This window comes from Hakea prostrata, chromosome 4 (assembly GCF_041222555.1).
Source record: "Hakea prostrata isolate BN-2017 chromosome 4, UWA_Hpros_2, whole genome shotgun sequence".
Classification (NCBI taxonomy): domain Eukaryota; kingdom Viridiplantae; phylum Streptophyta; class Magnoliopsida; order Proteales; family Proteaceae; genus Hakea; species Hakea prostrata.
In genome coordinates this window covers 54,618,751-54,631,025 of record NC_142603.1, presented here as the reverse complement: position 1 = coordinate 54,631,025, position 12,275 = coordinate 54,618,751, and the positions used below count along the sequence as shown (strand labels likewise).

The window sequence follows — 12,275 nt, the reverse complement described above, 5'->3', positions numbered from 1 at the left end:
AATCTAGAGATTTTTACAACCAAACGGGTATAATTCTCGATTCATGAATCCAGAGATTTGAAATCTCTAGATTCATGTAACCAAACAGCCCTTAAAGAATTGGCTCATAGATTTTCTCAGCTAAGTGGCAGAGCCACGTTGGGGCATAGCCTCCCTCGAATTTTTTAAAATTTGAACACGTTGGGGCATATTTTGTTCTTGTTTTTTTGCTCGATTTGGTGAGGATTGAAATGAAAATGGAGGTGAAATCGTTTTAAGCTTTATACCTAGGGAAAATCGTCAAATTTCAAGTGAACTAACAAAATATAGGTTAAAATCATCGATACTTCACAAAAATTATTGGAATCTTTACTGGAATCCATGGCCGCTGTTGCCTCATCCTCTTATTCTCACTCGAGTTCTTCCAATCTTTACAAACTCTTCCGTCCCAAACCTGATGATCACACCCTGTGCACTGCACCTTCGAAATGTCGAACTCCACCTGAAAATGTCGGCAAACAATCCACGAAATTCGCAAGGAATCTCGCGGGAATGTGTCAGTGCCGGTACCAAAAAAGGAAAATGCAAATCTATCCCTACCACGTGCATATAGTTTTAAGATCTTCATATGAAAAGACAAGGAAGTAAGAAGAAAAGGTTCAACGAGTGACCAAAATTGGCCTATCATAATGGTATTTTGGTAATTTCACAAAATTGTTCGTTACTTTCTGTCCGCTTTGGACCAAAGACAAAACCAGCGGCGGTGCCGCAAAGTGGTATTCCAATTGAACACGTCAGCTTCAACAGTGACTATTCGATTTGCTGCACCAATCAGATTCTCTTTTTTGCTTTTTTTCTTTTTCTTATAGCAGCACAGTGATTTCAGTTTCGTTCGTAGATTCTCGAAGCGAAGCAAGAACAGAAATAATACAATGGCGACGGCGACGGCGACGGCGATAGAGAAAGAGAAACCGGTAGTTGTTGTGGGAGTCGACGATAGCGAGCATAGCTTCTACGCTCTCAGCTGGTCTCTCGATCACTTCTTCGTCCCTTTCGGTTCTGATTCTCCTTATAAGCTGGTGATTGTTCACGCCAAACCTTCTCCTTCTAGTGTTGTTGGATTTGCTGGACCTGGTAGCGTAATCTTTGAAACTCTTTACTTTTTTTATTTTTTGAACTTTTTGGATTTCCCTTCTTTCTTAATTGAAGAGTTTTACCGGTTCCTACCTAATTTGTCTCGGAACTTTTGCAGGAGCTGCGGATGTTTTGCCATTGGTGGAGACAGATCTCAGGAACATAGCAGCTAGAGTTATTCAGAAGGCAAAGGAGATCTGCATCGCTAAATCGGTGAGAATCACTTTGATAATGATGATCTTGCTCCTATCCGTTATGGAAAACTAAGAACTAGGGAAAATTAGATTTTGATATTTTGGGAATTACTCTCTTTAGCTCCGAAAGATTTCAGAATAGTTTAGTTTCTAGGTTTCCAAAAGGAGTGTTATTGCTTTCTGTTGATTTCACTTGCTTGATCAACTCGTTTTGATTTTGGTGTTCCAGTTTCATTGAGAAAAGTGAAATGCCAAAATTTGGGATTTTTCTTTCCAAATTTTGATGGTCCATTGTTGTGGGCTTTAGATCAAATTAATTCCTGAAGACTTAATGACACCCTAATTTAAGCCATATAAACACATTTAAATAATTATTTTCTAAAAAAATAAGAAAATTTACTCATAATGGTGTTTTGGATTGACACCCATGCTTGGTAATATCTGGTTGAATCTGATGTATAATTGCTCATTTACATATTCTTGAAGTATTCATGTATATAAATAATAATCAATTAAACTAGTAATGTACAAATTCACTAAACCATACCCATCGGAAATGCATAATGTATAAGAATATATGGTGACAAACTTTCTAAGTTTGAAGCGCATCTTCAGTTCAAGAAAGGACACATCATGACATCAATACTTCAATAGTTCAATAGAAATCACGAAACACTAGTAGAATAATAGTAAGTACCATGCCAGCTGATTCAACCAAAAAAAGAAATTATTACCAACCAATGGGCTCTATTGTATATTTATGATCCCCATACGGTTTATATAACCCATACTATTTTCAGAATTCTAATTTAGAAATCAATTTATGTAGTAGAAAAATAAATTAATAATAAAGATGATAAACCCATACTATTTTCAGAATTCTAATTTAGAAAATCAATTTTTGAAGTAGAAAAATAAATTAATAATAAAGATGATAGAAAAAAAACTTTCAATGCTGTGAGCTTGTAGATTTGCCTAGGATGTTGAACATATGTTAAATCCTTCAGAATCTAACGTGTATCAATCATATATTTTTAAAGAAATATTTTGAAGAATACGGTTTTACCTCAAAATGAGGAAAAAATTGAATGTTGATGTTGGGAGCTTCAATACAGTGTTTCCCCATGTTTGTTGGTGTTGATGTAAAGAAGTACATGAAATGAGATGTAAACTTAAAAAAAAAAAAAAGCAAAGAGAACTTATTTTGTCAAAAAATCCCAGCTAACAGACCATTGATTTTGTATTTATTACACTAGAAGTTTACACTTTAGGAAAATTTTCACTAAAAATACAAATATGCCCGGAATTTTGCTCTTTTTTATTTTGAATGTATATTTTGTCTTGCTGATACTGCAAATCTTGAGATTTTGTTGAAATTTTGTTCCATGGTGATAGAATCATATGAATTTGACTTAAAATAAACACTGCTACATCATTAACCAGACCATCTTCCAACCTTTGGACATAAGAGGTAGTGGCTACCCACCAGTCCATCATTCCCAACTGAAATCTGCAATGGTGATATTTGACTTGATTCAGTTTGATTATTGTCTCTATTCAGATTTGTTTTTAGAGTGGAAAGAATTTCTACTGAATTCAGGTCATCTGTTGCAGGAGAAAATGATCTAAATTGATAGGAGAGTTGCCTATGCTCATATAGTATCTTTGCTTAACAATTTGAACAATGTGCAGGTGAATGATCTAGTAGTGGAAGTGATGGAAGGAGATGCTAGGAATGTCCTCTGTGAGGCTGTGGAGAAAAACCATGCATCCATATTGGTGGTGGGCAGTCATGGTTATGGAGCTATAAAAAGGTGAAAATATGAGTCATGACCCTAATTGCATTTATGATAGCTGGTAATCGCAAAGGTGCAGATTTAGGGAATACTTTTTATAGGTTTTTATTCTTGCATTTCCGCTATTCCAAGACAAGACTTTTTTTCCTTTATTTTTTGGTTGGGGGGGGGTTGGGGGGAGAGGGAGGGAAGATAAAAAGTAGGAGGCTTGAACCTGATTCCTCCTGGTAGGGTGAGTTTTGCAGACTATGTTATTGAATGACCATATTGAAGTGTATAATAGATAAATCCAACCAAAAGGTGAACACACTGATGTATCTAGCTACACTGACTAACCAAATAATGGGTCTCATTGAACGGGTTCTGCCCACCAACTGACAAACAGATTGAACCCATCATATGTCATTCTTTTGCATTTTACACCTGGGAATACATGTACTTTTTGTGGTTCTCTTTCAAAGAATATGAAGTTTGAAAAAAATTTCAAACTATTCAGGGTTTAAGACCCCCTAAACCCAAGTATGTGTTGTCCTCTTTCCTGAGAAAAAGGTTGGGAGGGAAAAAAAACACTCTGCTTTTTGAGGTGTTTGACATTGAATAGTAATATCTTTGATTTGTGGATTGTTTCATTTGTTCAATGTATTTGTGGCATCTGTAAAGGCTATTGTTGACTCTCTAGAAGCCTGTTTTCTGGAGAACCACTTAGATCTATCCCTTCAGCTTTGTCCCTATCATTTGTATACAAGGACACATACAGGAGCTTTCTAGCAATTGTACCTTTGGCCTTTATCCATTTCATTTCTCTGCCATATTTTCTCTCCTTGAAGCATCTTTGGTATGTATATGTTTGTAGTTTTAAACTGGACAAGGGCAAATTTTGCCTACCCCATTGTAGTTGTTTCTACATAAATCAAAGATGCTGGTATTTGAATCTGGAAATCAGGTATTTACCAGCTTTGCTCTATTGATAGACATTCTATCGGGAATTTAACTGACTTAAAGTCCATTTACTTCTCTTGCTGCAACTATCTCCATAGCCAATACATTTTCTCTGTCTTTATTTTCCTCCAGTTTATATATAGTAGTTTATTTTCAGCAGTACAAATTTTTTTCACCACTTAATTGATATTCATGACTACTGCACTTAAAACCATTTAGTTTTAAGACTTCAACAAGTGTTCTCTTTATGATTACTCTTGGAATATATAGCATATAGTTATATTTTCCTCATTCTAACATTATATTTAAGCATCCAAGAAAAAAATTTATCTTTAATAAACTTTAGACGAATCATAATGTATGGAATAGCAAACAAAGTTGTCTTCGGGCAACTCAAGACATTGAAGGGGCTTGGACACAAAGCGACGAAGGTGACTTAACCGAAGTTCAAGTCAAGTCAGAATAATTACGTTCCGGTTGCTGTTGATGAAATTCCAGAAATGTGATCCCAACCTTGCTAATTGTGATTTGATGCTAGAGTCCTACACAAACCAAGTTGTCACAGAATACCATGCCTTTATTGTAACTTTTTTAGGACTACTTGCCATGATTCTTTTGCAACTTCCTACCAGAGTTGCTTAGCTGGTGCACTGATGTGGTACATATACACTGCCTCCACCACTTCAATCTTCGTCTACAAATTATCATGTAATTTTTTTTTTCTTTCCTCAACCACCAGTTTTGACTGTGTGCCATTTCTTTACAGAAAGAGTGGATGGTAAATCATCCCCTTCCGTTATGATCTCATAGGTCAAAGCCAGTTAGCTCTGTTGCAGTTCTGCATGCCCAGGCTACATACGTCTATGACAGACAACCTCACTAGTCATCCCTTCTTAGGACTAGTAACCCTTCTTTATGTATCTTTGTTACTGCATACAACCTAACAGATAAATTGGTTGATTTCTTGCAGGGCTGTTTTGGGCAGTGTAAGTGACTACTGTGCTCACCATGCGCACTGTTCTGTGATGATTGTGAAAAAACCCAAGATCAAGCATTAAGCTCTGCCAACGAGTGCACAGACCGGTGCACAGACCGGTGCACATTCAATCTATCCTTGAAAGTATTACGAAATGGAATTGTTGTATCTAAGTTACGCTGAAGTGACTCCAATTGTTGTGAAATGAGAATATGCAATAAATCAGCATGTTTCTTTGCTTCTTATCAATAAATCACTTCAGTTTTTCACTGACTTGCATCATCCTTTTCCCCTGGGATAATAGTGTGTTCTTGTATGTGTATATATGTTTTCATTGCAACTGATATGCTCTTTATCTGTGGAATGCTTTATGAGGAGCTTCGATCATTTTTAGCATTTGTTTGAGCAACTGGCTCTTTTGGGGACTCATTGGCTCTGTGAATGCCATCCGAGTTAGAACTTACCACTCCAAAATCCATCAAAAGAGAAGCTGTGTCACTGATGATTGTGTGACAAGCCTTGTGCCAACCTACAAACCATTGAAGATTGATGATGATGTTATACTTCTAGCATAGGTGGTGTTGCTACCGAAAATTGGAGGAATGAAGTATCCAAACATGAATTGATCTGAAATGAATCTATAGAAAGAGGAAACAAGGGTTAAAAGCAGGCCAATCATGTTAGGTTTGGCTCATGCTTCACATTATGCTGCTGATGGACATGGGGTTCTCGGGTAGGGGGGGGGGGGATGTGGGCAGAGCCCTGAGCCTGTAGAGACCTATATCACTTTGGGCCTTGGGGTTTCTTTTGCAGTTTGGCCTTGGGCCCCCCATGAATAACTATTGTGGCTTAGGGTTATATATATATTTGTAACGAGTTGTTAAGAACAGATTATAGTGAAAACCTAAAAGCTAGACGTAACCTTCATTGGGGTGACCCAGAGTAAATTTGCATCTCGTTTCTTTCTCTTTTTCTTTTGGTTTGATTGTGTGTGATTGATTGCTCTAATCCCAACAAATCACTGTGGGTTGGGGAATCATTGTTGCCCAAGTCAAATTTGATGGCCAACACAATGAAGAACCGAGTTGTAAGGTTCAAGTCTTAGAGAGATAGGGGAAAAGCTTGAGTTTGAAGAAAATATCACTTGATTTAAGCATAAGTGGGATATTTATACCCGTTGGGCTTTCATAGAGGCAGTTCCCTGCAAGTGTTGTAGTTAGCATTAGATATTTTTAGAAACCAAGCTCACATTGGCAGATGACTTGTGAAGGTAAGATGTTAAGGGTTATACACGCTTGTGGTTGGCAAATGTTCTTGTTCCTTTGATTCAAGTTGTTAGGTCATTCCTTGCATGGTCCTAAGTGACGGGGATCGATAGGCTACGCTCAAATCCGGTCCGAGGGGTGATCGAGAGAGTATGATGCTGGTCAGTAAATCAAGGTTTGATTTAATAGGTAGGTTCTCTTGTGTATGATAATGATTAAAAGATTAGCTTGAAAATAACTTCATAAAAATAAATAAATAAATAAATAAATAAATAAAGATCTCTTATATTTATGCATCAAACACTTTCGCACACTCTTTCTCCTCATGACAAGTGAAGCCCTATCTTACACGCAGAGAAGACATTAATCACCTGATAATGTAATAATATTAATGAATAATACGAATTCTCACTCAATCCTGATCGGAAAATTGTTTCCCAGATAAATTTAAACACAGAATTACTTTCATTGAATAGGTATCAGATTTGTGAATAGTAACACCAGTTTAAAACCCATAGATTCTCAACGTTACCCACAAGATCTTATGTATAACTTTTGGTAAACCAGAATATTATATTAAAAAAAAATAATTTGGACTTCAAAGTTGACAAAGCGATCACCACGTATGCATGATTTGTACGTTTCAGCTTCAGAAATTGTTGCATGGATCATGAGTTTTAATTTCAGTGTACACGTCATCCAAATACATAATAGCTCCAGAGGTAAAAGACATAAAAGTAGAAAAGAGTAGAGACGAGGTGCGATGAAAATCGCACGATCATAAGGGTATTTTGGTAACTCTCTATTTAAATTTTCTTTTCCAACGGCACTATCAGCAAGTTTGCTTCTTTAAAGAGCAACGGGTGCCAGATTCTCACAGAACAGAACTCAACTCTCGAAGAAACTCAAGGATTGAGGCATGGCGACAGAGAAATCGGTAATTGTGGTGGGAGTTGATGAGAGTGAGCATAGCTACTACGCTCTCGACTGGGCTCTCGATCACTTCTTCGTCCCCTTCGCTTCCAATCCTCCTTATAAGCTCGTTGTTGTTCGCGCAATTTTCACCCCTCCAGCCGTTGTTGGACTCCCTGGACTTGCTGGTATTGTTACTCTTACATTTCTTCTTCAATTTGATCACGAAATAGTCTTTTCTTCTTGGAATTAGTTTTAGGGTTTTTTCCCTTGACTGGAAATTTCACTGAGATTCAGGCTCCCGCCTAATTTGCCTTTGAATTTTTGCAGGAGCTGCCCAAGTTTTGCCCCCCGTGGAGTCGGATTTCAAGAGTATTGCAGCTCAATCTGTAGAGAAGGCGAGGGAGATCTGTCACAGTAAATCGGTGAGAATCACTTTGCTAATGATTTCCCAACTCCGTCTATGAAAGGCAAAAATAATTAGGAATCTCTCTCTCTTCTTCTTCTTCTTCTTCTTCTTCTTCTTCTTTGCTCTTATGGGTGGTTTCAGTTAATATTTTGAACAAAGTGCAGGTGCATGATGTGGTACTGAAGGTGGCGGAAGGAGACGCTAGGGATGTCCTCTGCGAGGCGGTGGAGAAACACCACGCTTCCATTTTGGTTGTTGGCAGTCATGGTTATGGAGCTATTAAAAGGTGAAGATATGACATTTAATTTCATTAATTGATGGATTGCTAATGGTCAAGTTGGAGGTCTGGGAAGTAACTCATTCATTCAATTTCTGCTATTACTCTTTGACAATATCAAATTGTGATAGATTTATTGAACCAAAAGGTGAACAAACATGTTAGACTAATCAAGGAATAGGGTTTTCACAGAAACAAGCCATCTAGGGGCGGACCCGTTTATCACAGAATTCAAAAGTTTGAATCCCCAATGGATTTTATATAACCTCATTTCCACTTCTCTTGCACATGTGAAAGCACATTGGCCCCTCCTAAATATGAGAACAACTTAAATGTAAAATAATGGGTATAAAAGCAACTCGTAAAACAACCAACCAACTCCCACCCACACATCCTCATTATTCTCATCTCTCTATAAACGGGACTAAAGGAATTTTGAAAAAAACATTAGATATTTAAAATGTCATATAATTAGAAACAACCCTCAACCATACCAACTCCCTCCATCTCTCCCCTCCCCCCTCTCCCTTTTTCATAATTATTCTCTATGTTTTCTTCCTATACTCCCCTTAAGCGTTAAAGAAAATGGAAAAAAATGTTCCCACAATAGGTACCTTTTATTTATCAAATAGTTTTTATTTGATTTATATTCTTTGTTTCTTTATTTTGTCTACAATTTTTGCTATTTGATTTTATATTATAAATAAAAGCAAGAGAAGGTAACAAATACCAGGTGCATCTTACCAAAAAAATTTGGTTGCACGACATAGAGTGAAGACGGTATTTTATTTTTTGTTTGCGATGCTTTAATTTATCTACATCTTGTTGAAAAAACTATCATTATCCTAATTTACCTATTTTTATCAAATAGGTGGGCCCCACAAAATATAGGAGTTTATTCCTTAATATAATAAATAATTCACGTTGGACCCTCAATGGGTCTTAAGGACCCATACAATATGTGTGCGAAACCATTGGTGCTTTCCCAACTGGATTTCCATTCTTCGGCCGCCCCCAATATTGAATCCTGGTTCCGCCCCTGTATCCATCAACTAACAAACAGATTGAACCCATCAAAGTAACTCTCTTTTAATCATTTATTGTGGCTCCCCTGGTATCAGTTCCTGCGTATCTTTCTCCAAAGTATTTGGAGTTCCCAAAAGAACAATAGAAAAAAAAACAAATTGAAAACTATACAGGTTTAAGTCCCTTAAGCCCTATGAGATGTTTCTCTGTTCTGAGAAAAAAGTTGGGAAAAAGAAAAAGGTAGATTAATCTACCTTTTGAACAGCTATATCTTTCATTTGTTCAAATGTAGTTGTGGCCTTTTTTAAGATGACTTTGACATTCTAGAATGCTGTTTCTTGTAGAATTATTCAGATCTCTCCCTTGAGCTTTGGCCCTTCCATTTATATGAGGATCACATAAAGAGGCTTTCTAGCACTCATACCTTTGGTCTTTGTCTACTCAATTTTGTTTCTTGGAGAACTATTCACATCTCTCCCTTAAGCTTTGGCCCTTCAATTATTAGAGTTTCCAACTACATAATGCCTAGAGAACACTTGGGCAGAGGAAATGCATTGCGGTTTGGAACCAAAGTAACCATCCATGGATCTTATATAGTGATTCGAAGAGTATAAATTCTTCTTTGAATGCTAGAGGTGACCAACAAAATCTAGAAATCACAGCTCAAACCTAGCAACATACTATCAGCTTTTTCATTGTCTGGTTTGATGTGAATTCTTGCTTTCTTGGTTAATGTTTTCTGTTGATAAAAATTTGTATGTGACCCTGAAGTTTGCTGGTTGGGGCCTCAACCTGAGGCAAAAGTGTCACAGACTACTGTTCCTCAAGTAGAGCCCTTTTTGTACCTTATTGCCATGATCCTTTTGCAAGAACTTCATCAGAGTTGTATGTTGTGCAGACATGTTGTACATGTGCAGTGGCTCTCACCTTGTTTACTTGATCTCCATCCTGCAAATTGTCTCATATATATTTTCTTTCCTCGACCGTGACCAATTGCTATCTCCCTTAGTAGAGAAACAGTTAATGGCTAATCATCCCATGGGTAGTACATTTTCCTTCCAATATTGTCTCCTAAGTTGAAGCAAGGGAGTTGTATCAATCTCAATTTTGGATATGCCAGGCCATATACATTTCATATGCAGTGGATAACCTCAGTAGTCATCCCTTCCTAGCACCAGCAACCATCCTTTCAGTCAGCTATATATGCATTAATTGAAAGAAATTAACAGTCTTAACACATAATTTGTTTGATGCCTTGCAGGGCTGTTTTGGGCAGTGTCAGTGATTACTGTGCTCACCATGCTCACTGTTCCGTGATGATTGTGAAAAAGCCCAAGATCAAGCATTAAGACCTTGGGGCAAATGCATGGACTGCTGCACATCCATTCTATTCTTGAAAGTGTTCATGAGATGGGATAGCCGATGTTGTATCCAAAGTTTTAATCCTGCAGCAAGTCATTATTGTTTCAACTCTGAAGATCGATGCACAAAAACGTGTCTTTAGATTTATATGTAAATGTAAATATATCACTTCCAGCTTTCTGTCTGTGTGCATGGATTTGTTCACCAACCTCTGTATTAAAATGGATCACAATGGCAGTGTCTCAACATGCCCTCGAATGGTGATTGTTCAACCTAATGTTGAAATATAACATTGAAGCATAAATGATTCAGTCATGTTGCAACAGAATAAAATAAAATCTGCATTTTTGAGGAAATGCAAGACCATATATCAGCATTGTCAAGAAAAGAAAACCCAAAAGCCCAGTGCAATCATTTCACCATCTGATAACACATACAGCAGAAATGATAGACAAAAACTTTCCACCATTGCTGTTGAATTCACATTTTACATAAAAGAAACAATGATATGAAGTGACCATAAATAAATATGTAGCTTAAAAGGGAAGTGGTCTTCTAGCCTAAAAAAATGAATCTTGAACATGCAATGTTTAATGTTGTAACAGAAGTTTTGAGCAAATTGATGCTTGTTGGGCTGTGCATATCAGGAGACATCATATTCAAACTTGATTTGGATTGTTCCTGCACAGCATCAGGTAGTCCATCAGGAAAGTGATGAGCCAATTTTAGCATTACCTTCTTTTGCAACATCTACACCTTTGCAACATCTACACCTTCAGTACCTCTCATATTATTCTCGTCAAAGTTGCTCAACCAAATGTACAAATTTTTAGGACAAAACGCGAATGCAAAGCTATTTCAAACTCCATTTCAGAAGCAAGCAATACATGCATGCTTGAAATACATGAAAGGTTAACTTAACCATGAAGGAATGATCCTAAACTTCACTTTTAATGGTAAACATTTGGTAAATATTTCTAAATCCTCAAATGATTTTCTTGTAGCTGATCATTCTTTATCTTATCTCTTCCTAGTTTTGTCACTCATCCATCTTAGCATCCTAATTTCTGTTACATTGAATTTATCTATATGACTCTTTTAACAGCCTAAAACTCCACACCATACATCATAGTTGATCAAACAATGGTTTTATAAAATTTTTATTTTAACTTTAAAGGACTACACCGATAACCCTAGATCCCAGATGCTCCTCTTCATTTTATCCACCTAATTTTAATTCTTTGGGTACCTAAAACAATCGCTATTAGAATCTCTTTATCATCAAGTTTCACCACTTTATCATCTGACCCATTATGGCCAAAGTCACAAACTAGATATTCTGTCTTCACTCTATACGTAATTTAAAGCCTTCTGATTCTAGAGCTGCTCTACATGGTTCTAACTAGTTACTAATCCCCTCTTGAGTCTCATTTATAAACGCAATATCATTAGCAAAATCATAACCAATGAACCTCCTCTTGAATATCTTTGGTAATCAATTTATTATAAATGCAAATAAATATGAGCTTAAAGTTGATTCTTGATATAGTCCTAATTATAATTGGGAATGTTGGAAATAAGGTATGGAAAGCAAGTATTAGACTGTAAAATTAACAAAATAAAAATAGAAATTATAAGACTTGTTTAATTGGTGACACATAATATCCTCGTAGAAATTGTAGACAAGATCTGCGACACCATTATGTATCTTCAAGTATAATCATATACATAAGTCAAATCGTATGAAAAAGTATTTTCCTCAAGGAATTTGAATGTCCCTTATTGTATAGTGTTGACCATGCCAAGATAAACAATTCACTAGTCCCAATACAGACTTCTAAGGGGAACAACTGCTAATCCGCCAATACGCATGACAAATGTGTTAGGTCAATGACTAATCTCTTTATGTTGAAGAAAAAGAGGCACTTACAAATGGGTATCTCTTTAATACGTCCGGAAACCATGCGTTTTCCCTTAAGGCTCCTTTGTTGTCCATTCAAACAAGT

At 36.6% G+C, this 12,275-nt stretch overlaps 2 protein-coding genes across 2 annotated transcripts; both read left to right on the top strand.

Moving 5' to 3' along the window:
• The first annotated feature begins 847 nt into the window (after window positions 1-847).
• Window positions 848-5,426, top strand: LOC149019699 (universal stress protein PHOS34-like). The gene is made up of 4 exons (XM_089153666.1): window positions 848-1,113; window positions 1,232-1,326; window positions 3,000-3,121; window positions 5,013-5,426. The coding sequence occupies exons 1-4, from the start codon at window positions 912-914 to the stop codon at window positions 5,098-5,100; spliced, it is 507 nt and encodes a 168-aa protein (XP_089009792.1). The 5' UTR covers window positions 848-911; the 3' UTR covers window positions 5,101-5,426.
• Window positions 5,427-7,170: 1,744 nt separating this feature from the next.
• On the top strand, window positions 7,171-10,718 carry LOC149019698 (universal stress protein PHOS34-like). Its single transcript, XM_089151086.1, has 4 exons — window positions 7,171-7,383; window positions 7,526-7,620; window positions 7,769-7,890; window positions 10,169-10,718. Exons 1-4 carry the CDS (start codon window positions 7,203-7,205, stop codon window positions 10,254-10,256), a joined length of 486 nt encoding a protein of 161 aa, XP_089007212.1. The 5' UTR covers window positions 7,171-7,202; the 3' UTR covers window positions 10,257-10,718.
• Window positions 10,719-12,275: the final 1,557 nt, after the last annotated feature.

Coding starts and splice junctions, on each gene's coding strand:
- LOC149019699 (XM_089153666.1), top strand. CDS start 912: ATGGCGACGGCGACGGCGACGGCGATAGAGAAAGAGAAACCGGTAGTT. Junction 1,327..2,999: donor AGATCTGCATCGCTAAATCG/GTGAGAATCACT, acceptor AACAATGTGCAG/GTGAATGATCTAGTAGTGGA. Junction 3,122..5,012: donor GGTTATGGAGCTATAAAAAG/GTGAAAATATGA, acceptor GATTTCTTGCAG/GGCTGTTTTGGGCAGTGTAA.
- LOC149019698 (XM_089151086.1), top strand. CDS start 7,203: ATGGCGACAGAGAAATCGGTAATTGTGGTGGGAGTTGATGAGAGTGAG. Junction 7,384..7,525: donor TGGACTCCCTGGACTTGCTG/GTATTGTTACTC, acceptor GAATTTTTGCAG/GAGCTGCCCAAGTTTTGCCC. Junction 7,891..10,168: donor GGTTATGGAGCTATTAAAAG/GTGAAGATATGA, acceptor GATGCCTTGCAG/GGCTGTTTTGGGCAGTGTCA.